Source organism: Trachypithecus francoisi, unplaced genomic scaffold, assembly GCF_009764315.1.
Source record: "Trachypithecus francoisi isolate TF-2019V2 unplaced genomic scaffold, Tfra_2.0 Lachesis_group17, whole genome shotgun sequence".
In the NCBI taxonomy this organism is placed as follows: Eukaryota; Metazoa; Chordata; class Mammalia; order Primates; family Cercopithecidae; genus Trachypithecus; species Trachypithecus francoisi.
The window spans coordinates 4,895,805-4,909,489 of NW_022681462.1; the positions used below are offsets into that span (position 1 = coordinate 4,895,805).

The following is a 13,685-nucleotide window of genomic DNA, read 5'->3' on the forward strand; positions in this document are numbered from 1 at the left end:
AAAAAAAGCTCAACGTCACTGATCAGCAGAGAAATGCAAATCAAAACCATAATGAGATGCTACCTCATACCAGCCAGAATGGCTATTATTAAAAAGTCAAAAAATAATAGATGCTGGGGAGGTTGTGGAGAAAAGGAAACACTTACACACTGTTGGTGTAAACACCTTTAAACCAGAGCAGGAAAGAAGAGCACAGACCACCTGCCAGCTGTTGGTCAAAACCCAACTCATGTTCTAATGGTTTTCTTAAAGATCTAAGTAAAACTTCCCAAGCTGCTGGCTGCCGCGTATTTCAAAGGAACACTATTCCGAAATACCAGGTTAACAACATACACCTTTCTCAAGAATATTTAAACTTTAACAGTTATGCAAAAGTTTCTGAATCTACATAAATTCTGGTTTCAAAAACAGCATTCACAGTGTAAGCTATGGGAAAAAGAGGTGTGTAGACGAGGATCATTCATGATCTCGTCGAGAGAAATGGACTTAACATTTTAGCCTGTTGTCAATAACAGTTGTTAGAGTCTTAGAAGACAGAGTATAAGTAGTTTTTATGAAACTTTAAAAAAGTGGCTGGGCGCGGTGGCTCAAGTCTGTAATCCCAGCACTTTGGGAGGCCGAGACGGGCGGATCACGAGGTCAGGAGATCGAGACCATCCTGGCTAACACGGTGAAACCCCGTCTCTACTAAAAAATACAAAAAACTAGCCGGGCGACGAGGCGGGCGCCTGTAGTCCCAGCTACTCGGGAGGCTGAGACAGGAGAATGGCGTGAACCCGGGAGGCGGAGCTTGCAGTGAGCTGAGAGCCGGCCACTGCACTCCAGCCTGGGCGACAGAGCGAGACTCCGTCTCAAAAAATAAATAAATAAATAAAAAATAAAAATAAAAATAAAAAAGTAACATAGTACAAACAGTACATTTTAGAAACACCTGGTCTAGTCTCAGAAATGTTTCTAACAGTGGTAGCCAGGGCTGGCAATACAGTGTCAGCAAAGAGAACAGAAAGTCTAAACATCTGGCGGCCTGCTGTCATCAGAGAGGCATGCAGAACACCTGAAAATCAGAAATGTCTCCACATATTAGGGATCATTTATTTTTCCTAAATCTTTTTGTTTGTTTGTTTGTTTGAGGCGGAGTCTTGCTTTGTCACCCAGACTGGCATGCACTGGTGCGATCTCGGCTGACTGCAACCTCCACCTCTGGGGTTCAAGCGATTCTTGTGCCTCAGCCTCCCAAGTAACTGGGACCGTAGGCGTGCACCACCATGGCTGGCTAGTTTTTGTATTTTTAGTAGAGGCGGGGTTTTCCACCGTGCCCCATTTTTTCCAAATAGTACCCTCCTAACACAATAAGGTTTAGTGACAATCACTAGTAAGTGTCAGAAAACAATTCATTTTCCTTTTCAAATAAGAGAATGACGTTTTTATTTTTACCATTTCTTTCCATTTATCTTGCAATACCACTTTCAGCGCTTTAACAATTTTAAAGGCCACATTTCTGCATCAGGCTTGACAATAAACTTCTCCAGCTACTTCTAGCTGCTTTCATAAAAACTCTTTTATACACAGGTATATATGCTCCACCTATGCCACCAACTTTCATTCATTAAGTATCTCCTTTGTGAAGAGCCCACCCTGCACTGAAGGAGCTTGTTCACAAAGAGAAAACAGACATGCATATGAGTAAGCGACCACTGACTTGCTGGGACCGAGCATAAAAATGCAAATACAGTACAAATAATATGGGGACCAGGGAAGGCTTTCTGGAGGTGACAAAACCTGAACTGAATTTTGAAGGATGAAGGATGAATAGGAGTTTCCAACAGGCTAAGTACAGAGAAAGGAAAGAAAGCCAGGTGAACTGTGAAAAGCATTTCAAAAAGAAGGAAGACAGGGTGGCTAAGGTGAGGTCAGGGCACACCCCGAGGGTGCGGAAGGGCTGTGCAGATACGGTGTGTATCCTAGAGCATCAGAACCAAGGCTGGCGAGCTGGGAAAGGAAGGCCACGTGCCAGAAGCCAGCCACAGCAGACCCCCAAGAGAAGCTCCTCTCACTGGTTCAACTTGAAATGTAAAGCAAGAAAGAAACCAAAATTACACACTCACATATGCAGCTTCCATATTACCCGACATGAGCACTTACAACAGTATTTGGTTCTGGAAGAAGTTTCTGTGGGAATGACTTTTTAAACATTCAATATACAACTGACACTTGTGGCTTCGCTTTTTCACCTGCGAATCCCATTGCCTAGGACAGTTCCTGCCACCGGATAAATACGTGAGCAGTCAATCAGTGCATGAATCTCAAGGAGATAGTGAAGAATTCCCCTTCTGGAAGCAACTGCATATCCAGCCAGTCTTCCAAGGGGCAGTCCTGACCTTCAGTGCCGGGAATTTTTTTAATGGCCTGCTTTGTTAAAAAGCAGGAATATGGCCAGGTGCGGTGCCTCACACCTGTAATCCCTGCACTTTGGGAGGCCGAGGCGGGCGGATCACGAGGTCAGGAGATCGAGACCATCCTGGCAAACACGGTGAAACCCCATCTCTACAAAAAATACAAAAAATTAGCCAGGCACGGTGGTGGGCGCCTGTAGTCCCAGCTACTCGGGAGGCTGAGGCAGGAGAACGGCGTGAACCCGGGAGGCGGAGCTTGTGGTGAGCTGAGATGGCGCCACTGCACACTCCAGCCTGGGCGACAGAGTGAGACTCCACCTCAAAAAAAAAAAAAAAAAAAAAAAAAAAGCAGGAATATGTTCTACACTTTGAGCAGTATTAAGCCATCAGTAATAACACTATGTTTTCTAAACAACTTACAGAAGTAAAAACCCCTTAGTGGCTATATAAGTGAACTATACAGAATGTTTCTTCAGGCAGTAGAAAAAGTGAATTCTCCAGATGTAATCCCCTGTTAGTAGTAGCATATATAAGTAATCAAGTGTCACCCGGTGTCATCTCCACCATTTATTTAAATCTGTCCAACTCTTCCTGTTAACGGCCCTTCCTGGGAGCAGCACTGAGTCCCGAGGGCCAACTTTATCTGGGAAGAGCCTGCCAGGCCTCACTTACGTTCCTTGCCCAGGAAGAAGGAGTAGAAGCAGAGGTGGTTGATGCTGAGGTACAGCCAGCCCTGGCGGGGCACCCTGCCCTTCCAACAGCAGCAGGAGTAGTAGGTGACCAGCTTCTCTGCCTCAGGGAAGTTGAACCTGGCCTCAAACTTCACCAGGGCTTCTCGGAATTTCTCGGGTTCTTCCTCCTGCTCGGCGAGCCTGCTGCTGGTCTCCTCGGCTATCAGAGCCTGACACACAGAGATGACAGTCCCTGCTCAGTGAGCCGGCAATGGGAAGGCAGGGGGTGCAAGGGATCTGAAGCAGGAGGGACTGAGACGCACAGGCCCCAGAGAAGCATGCACTGCTTCAATGACAGACACATCTGACGAGGAGAATGGCTCAGCCGTGTCATCCGTCAGCCACCCAGACACACGGCTGCAGCAGAAAAAAAAAGGAATTGCAGTCGGGGTCAGAAAACCCAAGAACCAGTCTCTCACTCGGCCACTTACCGATCACAAGGCTCTGGGTGAATCATTTGACTTCTAAGCCCAGTTCTCAAACAAATGATCAATTTCTTTTTTTTTTGGAGATGGAGTTTTGCTCTTGTTGCCCAGGCTGGGGTGCAATGGCGCCATCTCAACTCACCACAACCTCCGCCTCCTGGGTTCAAGCGATTCTCCTGCCTCAGCCTCCCGAGTAGCTGGGATTACAGACATGTGCCACCATGCCTGGCTAATTTTGTATTTTTAGTAGAGACAGAGCTTCTCTCCATGTTGGTCAGGCTGGTCTCGAACTCCCGACCTCAAGTGATCCACCCGCCTCAGCCTCCCAAAGTGCTGGGATAATAGGTGTGAGCCACTGCACCCTGCCGCAAACATCATTTTCTAAATTTTCTCTACAGGCATGAGGATAAAAGGACTGCCTCAGGCCCGTGAACTGGGCATCAATCCCAAAGAACTACCCAACTCTGAGATAAAAGTCAGTCCTATGAGCATGCAGGTGCAGTGGTTCACACCTGTAATCCCAGCACTTTGGGGAACTGAGGTGAGCATATGACTTTAGGCCAGGAGCTTGAGACCAGCCTGGTCAACATGGTGAAACCCCATCTCTACTAAAAACACAAAACTTAGCCAGGTGTGGTGATGCGCACCTGTAATCCCAGCTACGTGGGAGGCTGAGGCACAAGAATCGCTTGAACCCCAGAGGCAGAGGTTGTAGCGAGCCGAGATTCTGCCACTGCACTCCGATCTGGATGACAGAGTGAGACCTTGCCTCAAAAAAGAAAAGAAAAAAAAAAGTCTTTTGAGAAAAACTCATGAAGATCTTCCTCATTAGGTTCAAAAATGTTGGTATTTAAGGCTACTACCGGCCTGACCGTGTGGCTCACTCTGCAGTCTTAAATGGATATTGGCCAAGGTTCCCAAGGTCATAAATAACCTCCAAGGCACTTGGGTTTATGGGAAAACAAGGCATCTAAATCTATAATTTTTTGCCAAAAATGAGTAACAATTAGTGTCCTTCATAATCTGGGGTGGTCGTAGAAGAGCCTAGAATTCACGCTTATGGCCTATTTGTTCCTAATTGACAACTCATTGCTACCATCAGAAATCTGATTTCCCATCCCTGATTTCCCATTTTGGAGCTCGCTGCAAAATCCTTCGCTGAGAATATCTTCTTGTTACCTTCACATGAGCAGCTGTTTAGGAACTCCTGGGCCCCAAGCCTCACATATGCTACCTGATTGTAAAAATACATTTATGATTCAAATCCCAGCTACTCAGGAGGCTGAGGCAGGAGAATCATGTAAGCCCAAAAGTCTGAGGCTACAGTGCACTATGGCGGCACCTGTGAGCAGCCACTGCACTCCAGCCTGGGCAACACAGCAAGACCCCATCTCTAAAAATACATACATATACACACACACTTCTATCATTTATCTTTATTAACATTCCCCCCCCCCCTTTTTTTTTAGGTAGGTAGGTATGTCATGTCTCATGAAAAGCTATGTCCCTCAAGACAAGACTATTTTTTGGGTATTTCTGTCAAACCCTGCACTATTATATAAGCTTTTCTCCAACTTAAACCTGAGCATTGATGTTAAAATAACAATGTAATTTAAAATTATTTTTATTTATTTATTTATTTATTTATTTAGAGATGGAGTCTTGCTCTGTCACCCAGGCTGGAGTGCAGTGGTGCAATCTTGGCTCACTGCAAGCTCCGCCTCCTGGGTTCATGCCATTCTCCTGCCTCAGCTTCCCACATAGCTGGGACTACAGGTGCCCGTCAGCATGCCCGGCTAATTGTTTTGTAATTTTAGTAGAGACGGGGTTTCACCGTATTAGCCCGGATGGTCTTGATCTCCTGATCTCGTTGATCCGCCCCCCTCAGCCTCCCAAAGTGCTGGGATTACAGGCATGAGCCACCATGCCTGGCCTAAAATTATTTTTAAAAGAAATCTGGAGGCTGATGAAATTTCAAGTGATTTTCATTTTCTTCATTATGTTTTTCTCTATTTCCCACATTTTATTTAACAAGACATTATACATTAATGAAGTACTAGTTAATAGAGATGAATATTTTTGAAAAGCATATCTAATATATAATGAGTGCTGAGCTCTCCCCTTGCTCTGGAAGTGAGGCGTGGAGGGGTCTTTATGAAGGCTCTGGAGCAGACAGGCAGCAGGCACGGCTACAGGGTGGGACCCAGGGGCTCCCGGTGCAGGCGTGAGGGTGGCCGTGCTGACCCTTGCCTTCCTTGAAGTATGGCTTCTGGTTACAGGCACAGCTTGAAACAGGGATTTTTCAAAGTTTTATAGAGTCATCAAAGGTTCGGGCTATGAGTAGGAAGGCCTCAATTCCCAGATCCTTAGGATTTGGCCAGAGGAAAGGGAGATCAAATGTCACGCTGTGCTTCCCAGGCTCAGGCCGGGCAGGCCCCTCACTCCCCAGCCCTGCCTCCTCAGGACTTACTTTTCAAAGCATTTTAGCTTCAAAGTGTCAGGGACTAGAATGTATCACCCCAAAATATGCCACTGTGGCATAAGGATTATTTGGAGCTGAAGAAAACTGAGAAACAGCAAACACCAAAAAGGCTGTCTTCCCCCGACATCTGCCTCAAAACAGGACCTGTTTTTAAAGGTCCATTAGTCAAGGTGTGTCCTGCTCCTGTACCACAAAGAGGACTTTGACTCTCAGTCACCAGAAACAGCTCTCAACCCTCCGAAGTCCAGAAACAGTCCTGAGAGGAATCTACGTAACCTCACTAAACGAACCCTTAGCTTCCACACGTTTTCCACACAGTACGCTGCCCCAAAAGCCTAAAGGCCTTTTTTCTAGTCTTGTCGCCTTTCTACAAATGCACTGTTCTTCGCTGAGACGCTATGTAAGCCCAAGTGCTAACCACCCCTGTGAGTTACTCATCCCTGAGCTTCTGTTACACATATGCATGCTTCTGTGTTCAAATAAAGTCTGTTTGGCTGGGCGTGGTGGCTCACATCTATAATCCCAGCACTTTGGGGAGCCAAGGCAGGAGGACTGCTTGAGCCCAGGAGCTCGATACCAGCTTGGGTAACATAATGAGAACTCGTCTCTACAAAAAATAAAAACATTAGCCAGGTGTGGTGGTGTGTGCTTGCAGCCGTAGCTACATAGGAGGCTGAGGCAGGAGGATCACTTGAGCCTGGGAGGTCAAGGCTGATGTGAGCCACGATTGCACCACTGCACTCCAGCCTGAGTGACAGAGCAAGACCCTGTCTCAAAAAAACAACCAACAAAAATAAACTCTGTTTTTCTCTTATTCATCTTTTGTCAGTGTAATTTCCAAGACCCCAGCCATGAAATCTATGAGAGTCAAGGACAAGTTTTCTTATTCTACAGAAACTGTTTTAAAATCAACTGTAGCAAAAGTTAATTTTCTTCCTCCAAATTAAGAAGAGCAATACCTAAATCAAAGAATCACTACAACTTGCATTAGACCAAGACAGGTGGGGGTAAGTGTGAAAAATAGCACTGAATGGGGCCTTTCTGTAGCTACCCAAGTGTGATATGACCCAGGGAAGTGAGCCACAGTTGGCTGGGCCAGGATGAGGGCCGACCCGAGCCCACCATGGCCCAGTCCACCTGCTAACCCCACTGGCCAGGTATAACTCCAAGAAGACATTGTCAAGCTGGCTGGACTTGGGATGCCTTCCCTTTCACCAGATCCCATAAGTATCCCCCAGTCCTCGAAGGAAAAGATTTTGTTCCTCCAAAATCAAAAATCTGCTTTGACACCCTTTACGCAAAGCCATGGCACTTGAGGTATTAGAAAGCCAAGCTTTCTGCAGAAAACAAAATCGAAGGGCTAGGAGGTTTTACCCTAAGGAAGGAAAAGTGTATCACACGCTAATGTGTTAAAGTATTTAATGAGAGAGTTAAATTTAGAATGAGAAACTATCTCTCCCAGCCCAATGGAGCTTTGAAAGCACTGATGATCCATCACGTTATTGCAGGGAGGCCAGTTATATAAGACTAACTCACAGGAGGCATCACAGATACCTCCCAAAATATTCCTCTCTTGCCAACTCAAAACTTAATTGGCTTTCATTACATTTAATTTACATATTTTAAGAATAAACATCCACTTCTAGCAGGAGGAAAGTGGTAGATCCAACAGAATAGTGTGACAAGATGTCACAACTGCAAAAAAAAAAAAAAAAGGTGATTTAAGAAGTCAAATAACATGTTGCTCTGCAAAAACATAAATCTTAACATTATTTTTTTTTCCGGCGATAAAAAAGGGCCTTCACTCCTGTAAAGAATAACAAAAACTAAGCCTGAGAATAAAGTCTTTTTTTTTTTTTTTTGAGACGGAGTCTCGCTCTGTCCCCCAGGCTGCAGTGCAGTGGCACAATCTTGGCTCACTGCAAGCTCCACCTCCCAGGTTCACGCCATTCTCTTGCCTCAGCCTCCCGAGTAGCTGGGACTACAGGCGCCTGCCACCACGCCCAGCTAATTTTTTTGGATTTAGTAGAGACGGGGTTTCATCGTGTTCACCAGGACGGCCTCGATCTCCTGACCTCGTGATCCACCCACCTTGGCCTCCCAAAGTGCTGGGATTACAAGAGTGAGCCACAGCGTCAGACCAAGTCTGTTTTTTAACATGTCAGGTGTATGTTGCTAGACTGACTATAAAGTTAAGACAGGTGATAAATGAAACTTATCTGGCTTTACGTACTAAGCCAAAAAGTTCAGTTAGCAGAAAAAACTGTTAGTATGCTACAGTGTTCGAAATGTCTTAAGGAACAAAGATGGAAAGATAGGGAGAAACGTTAAACTCAAGGGACCTACCTTTACCTTCCCTTTGACAAAACTGGCAATGTCATCTTTATTATCAAAGACGGACAAGGTGTGAAGGAGATTTTGTTCCAGCCAGTCCCAGTGCTGGTTGATTTCCTCTAATGTTGCACCTGGATTCGAACAGAAAAAGATACAGAGCTTAAAAAATGCAATGAAAGTAATTCCTAGAACATGAACTCATTTTCTAAATACTGTGTATCCCCGTGTTGATGTTATTAAAACATCTGGGCTCTCATACCCTGGGCCACGGTTTGCCAGATGAAATGGAAGGCACCCCCATCGGGGCTGTGGTGCCCCTCCCCGCAGCAGTGGGATATGCAAGCATCACTCCTACTGCCACACGGATGGGCCAGGTGGCCAAGTGAGTGACCGCTGGGACTGTTCTGTGACCATCCGACCCACCCTACTAACGCACAGAACTCCGACCATCTCCACTCAAATGACAGAAACATTTCTAATTATTCAGCTACTCCAGCATGGAACAAGCCCAGAACGGCAGACCAATCCTGAGCAGCCTTGCAAAGTTCTCCCATGAAAAGAAGAGTCCCTTCAAGAGGTGCCGAAGCCCAAGTCCATGGAGCAAAGAGCCTCTTGCCAGGGCTCTGCTGAAGGCCCCAGGGGCTGCCACTTGCACCCAACATAGCTGCAACACAGCAAGCAAGGGCCTAGGAAATTTACAGCTTACAAATGTATACTTCACAGCATTTACAGCAATGGCCGTTAAAAACATACATAAAAAGAGGTCTTACAGTACATGTTAAAACAGAAACACAAAGGCATTAAATCATAGGTGTAAATTCATTTCTTTCAATGACAACATTTTTTAATCACCACATTATTAAAGCATTAAGCAAAAAGCTTAGTCATTTTAGTTGTATTTCCTCTCTATTCTCATCATCTCTACTGGACAACGGGCACTTTGACACGGGGACTGTTCCCAGTTCCTCATGAAGGGCCTGGCACACAGCAGATGCTCAACAAGGTCCACTGACTAGAAGCACACACGGTCCTGGACAACAAAAATATGTGGGCATCAGGTGTTTCTAGTGTAGGCAGGTTTCCAAAATGGGAAGCAGGAGATATTCTAACCTCAAAGAAATGAGACGAACAACAGAGCTGAGTCATTTAGCCAGTGTGAGAGGGATATGGTGCCCAGAGCCACCCACCACTTACCCAAAAGCCAGATATGGACCGGGCACAGTGGCTCACGCCTGTAATCCCAGCACTTTGGGAGACCGAGGTGAGTGGATCACTTGAGGACAGGAGTTTGAGACCAGCCTGGCCAACATGTTAAAACTCCATCTCTACTAAAAACACAAAAATTAACCAGGCGTGATGGTAGGCCCCCCTAACCCCAGCTACTTGGGAGGCTAGGTCAGGAGAATCACTCGAACCTGGGAGGAGGAGGCTGCAGTGAGCTGAGACCACGCCATTGCAATCCAGCCTGGGTGACAGAGCGAGACTCTGTCTCAAAAAAAAAAAAAAAAAAGCCACACATGCATTTTGCTCAGTCATCTTTCTCTCCGCATGTTATATGCAGCCTTCCTCTCCCTGGAATGTAAATATAAACACCCCACACAAGAAGGTGCCAGGGGACTGGCTCTGGACTTGTGGCTGCTTTGGGGTCCATGAGAACGAAAAACATCTCTCTGTAGTAGGACTGTTGTTCTGAGCAGACACTTAGGGAAGGAATAAAAAGAAGTATCTAATAGAATACTTCATAAGGAATAACGGAAGTTTAAAACAATGGTGCTTATTTTTGAATTTTCCCCCATTTTGGGGCAAGGCAGTGGCCAAAGCAGTATCCTTCAGTCATCACTAAAGCCAGCGTTCCCATTAGAGCTGGGAGGGCCCAGGCTTCTCTCTGCCCGAGGTCTCTATTCACAGGCCATGACTCCCCCGTCCCTGCACCAAGAGCCCTTGGCCAGTGACCTTGCCCTACTGCCCCTCGGTCCCACCTCCTGTGTCCTGCTCTCCAAGGATCACAGAAGCCCAAGGAGCAGCCCACTCAGGTGCAGCAGAAGCTCCCTCTGCGGTGAGGGTCCCGGTCCTCTTGCTCTCCTCTTCCTGCCGTCTGGGAGGGTTCCCGCGGTATCACGAAACCCCTGGCCCTTCAGGCTCCCCATCCCTCTTACAATTGGGAAAGTGTGTTTTAAAACAAAATCAAACCCAGCTACTCTAGGCTTCCCAGCATGACTCTCTTGAAGCTTCTGACCTTTCCCCACCTGCACTGAGGCCCAGAGCGTCTGCTTCGTTCCTCAGCTGGTTGTAACACACGCCACGCTGACCCGACTTAGGGGTACATCTGGTTTACCTGCCACTGGCTTAAGTCTCCCTGCCCTGTTCAGTGTCCCCAGGTGGCAGGTGTGTAGGTGTCAGCCACAAGAACACCCTTCTCTAAATCCAGTGGGTCAACAATGGTGTCTCTCTATCACATCACTAAGTTGGGTTCAACCCAAGCTGATCATCTTGCACAAGCACCTGGGGTAGCCCAGGGCTCTGCTTTTCCTTGGCACTTTAAGACCTTTTCTTTCTAGGTCTTTATCCTTTATTATCCATTACAATAAAACCCATTACTCAGAATACTGAAGAAAAAAAAAAAAAGTGAAGAATAAGCTGAAAAGGTAGCATTTTATGGGACCTCGATTTTTTGCTATTTGTTTTCATGGACCCTCTCACTAATCCAGAAGAAGAGAGAACCAAGAGTTGCAGGAACAAAGACGAACTAAAGCAGGGAGAAGACTCACCTTTGTGGTGCTGGTCTGTTCCAGATGCGATCTCACTGATGTGTGATGAAGACTGAGTGAGGAAATGGAGGCTCAAGTATTTGTCCAAAATCATGTCAAATGAAGGGCAAACCAGGGCATGAAATGACTCTCTACAACCTGGAAGTACTCTGGGGTCCTTCTATAAAAAGCTATATTTGAATTTTTTTTTTTTTTTCGTTTGGGAGATAGAGTCTCTCTCTGTCGCCCAGGCTGCAGTGCAGTGGTGCAATCTCGGCTCACTGTAACTCTGTCTCCTGGGTTCAAGAGATTCTCCCATCTCAGCCTCCCAAATAGCTGGGACCACAGGTACACACCACCCCGCCTGGCTAATTTTTGTATTTTTAGTAGAGATACGGTTTCACCATGTTGGTCAGGCTGGTCTTGAACTCCTGACCTCGTGATCTGTCTGCCTTGGCCCCACAAAGTGCTGGGATTACAGGCGTGAGCCACCGCGCCTGGCCCTGCTACATTTGAATTTTTTTTTTTTTTTTTTTTTGAGACAGAGTCTCATTCTGTCACCCAGGCTGGAGTGCAGTGGTACAATCTTGGCTCACTGCAAGCTCCACCTCCCAGGTTCACGCCACTCTCTTGCCTCAGCCTCCCCAGCAGCTGGGACTACAGGTGCCCGCCACCACGCCCGCTAATTTTTATATTTTTAGTAGAGACGAGGTTTCACCGTGTTAGCCAGGATGGTCTCAGACTCCTGACCTTGTGATTTGCCTGCCTCGGCCTCCCAAAGTGCTGGAATTACAGGCCTGAGCCACCGCGCCCGGCCACATTTGAATTTTGAATTTTTAAGTATCATTTACATCACCCTCAGACCCAGTTCTTGCTATGGCTGGGCATTAAAAGAGATACTCTGTGCTTCCACTTACAGCAAGCTCTCTCCCTCCACTCCCATCCTCCCAAATGCATCCTTTTGGGCGACCTGATACAGTTTTTCATTTATCCTGCTATTAAGTTCACAGAGGCTAACACCATTAACTGGTAACAGCTAACCCAGCTAACCGCATGCGTCTTCCTCAACTGATAACTTTAGATAACGTGAATAAATTATCATCAAGCCCCAACATAACATATCCCTATGGAATTAAGATTTGGGACAACGTCATCAAAAAACTACACTTTTATTCTTTAAAAAATTCATTCTACCTACTGGGAAGGAGCTAATCATAGAGAAAGATAATTCTAACACAAAAACCAACCCACACCTTAAAAGAGAAAATAAACCACACATCAAAAAAATCTATCACTGAGTCATAGTAAGGTTTTGTTCCAATCTACCCTGCTTCTGAATATAAGACATAATTGTATGCTTCTCCCAGCAAAGACAATCAATATGATGAAACTTTTCCACCCTACTGGCTTCTATTTCCTACAGAAGTTGCCAAATGGCAGGGAAATTTTCCAGACTATAATTTCCTCTACAGGAAAGTCTTACGATGGGTTCCACGAATTCCACAAATCAATGCAAGCCGACCACACATCCATGACCGCAAAAGATTAAAAGGGAAAGTCCTTCAATATATGTCACATACCACGGTTCTGAAACTACACTACAGCAGTGGTTTTCAAACTACATAAAGTAGCACATCTCAAAATACCTTTCTTCAAAAAAAAAATAATAATAATACAAAACAGAATATATGCAAACTCCTAAGAAGAGCTACTGATTTGTAAAATAATGTTCGAGTGACGCACACACGCGTGAATATATTTCTGTCTGTAGGTCATGGTCAAAAAAAGATTGAAAGCCACTGCATTGTAGACATACAAGCAGTGCAAAGGGTAGAGAAGAGAAAACAAAGTGAGAATGCGTCATCCATTGAAGACGCAGGATGATAAAAAGCCTACAAATAAACCTAGTACCACAGCAATGTTCTCACTGCGGCTTCTGCTGACTTTCCAAAACCAAGACAGAGGAGAGCTGCTATTGTGGCCTGAATTTTGTCTCTCCAAAATTCATGTTGAAGCCCCAGCTCCCAATGGGAGGATGTTTGGAGATAGCACTTTTAAGGAGGTATAAGGTTAAATAAGGTCATTACTAGTTTGGCATGCCTGGTGTCCTTGTAAGGAGAGACACCAGGTTAGTGCATCCACAGAGAAAAGGCCACGTGAGGATACAGAGAGAAGGCTGCTGTCTGCAATCCAAGGAGAGAGGAGACCTCACCAGAAGCCAACCCTGCTGGCACCTTGAGCCCGGACTTCCCAGTCTCCACAACTGTGAGAAATAAATTCTTGTTTTTTAAGCCACTCAGTGTATGTGTGTAGTGGGCGGGAGGTAGAGGTGAGGGGCAGCACTAGCAAGCTAATGCAGCTGTCTAAAACCAAAATGTATAGGAAGATTGCGGACTGTCATGGAAGTCCAATTAGCAAAATTATGCCTGTCTTATTAAGACCTCCAATTTTTCAAAAAAAAATACTTTTTCATTATCTAAGACAATGAAAGTCCAGTGGATCTTAAATTTCACCCACATAAGAAGTCAAAAGTCAGAGTTATAAATACCTCTGCAAAACTAAAATTCAGTATT

The 13,685-nt window shown here is 45.6% G+C and overlaps 1 protein-coding gene across 2 annotated transcripts in view; it reads right to left on the minus strand.

Moving 5' to 3' along the window:
• TBC1D8 (TBC1 domain family member 8) overlaps nucleotides 1-13,685 on the minus strand; it is a 133,946-nt gene that overhangs the window by 41,297 nt on the left and 78,964 nt on the right. For both annotated transcript variants that reach the window (XM_033239049.1, XM_033239048.1), the window contains exons 3-4: nucleotides 8,378-8,496; nucleotides 3,066-3,294 (exon numbers count right to left, since the gene is read on the minus strand). In XM_033239049.1, coding sequence (XP_033094940.1) covers nucleotides 3,066-3,294; nucleotides 8,378-8,496 — 348 coding nt within the window. The remainder of the gene's footprint in view (nucleotides 1-3,065; nucleotides 3,295-8,377; nucleotides 8,497-13,685) is intronic.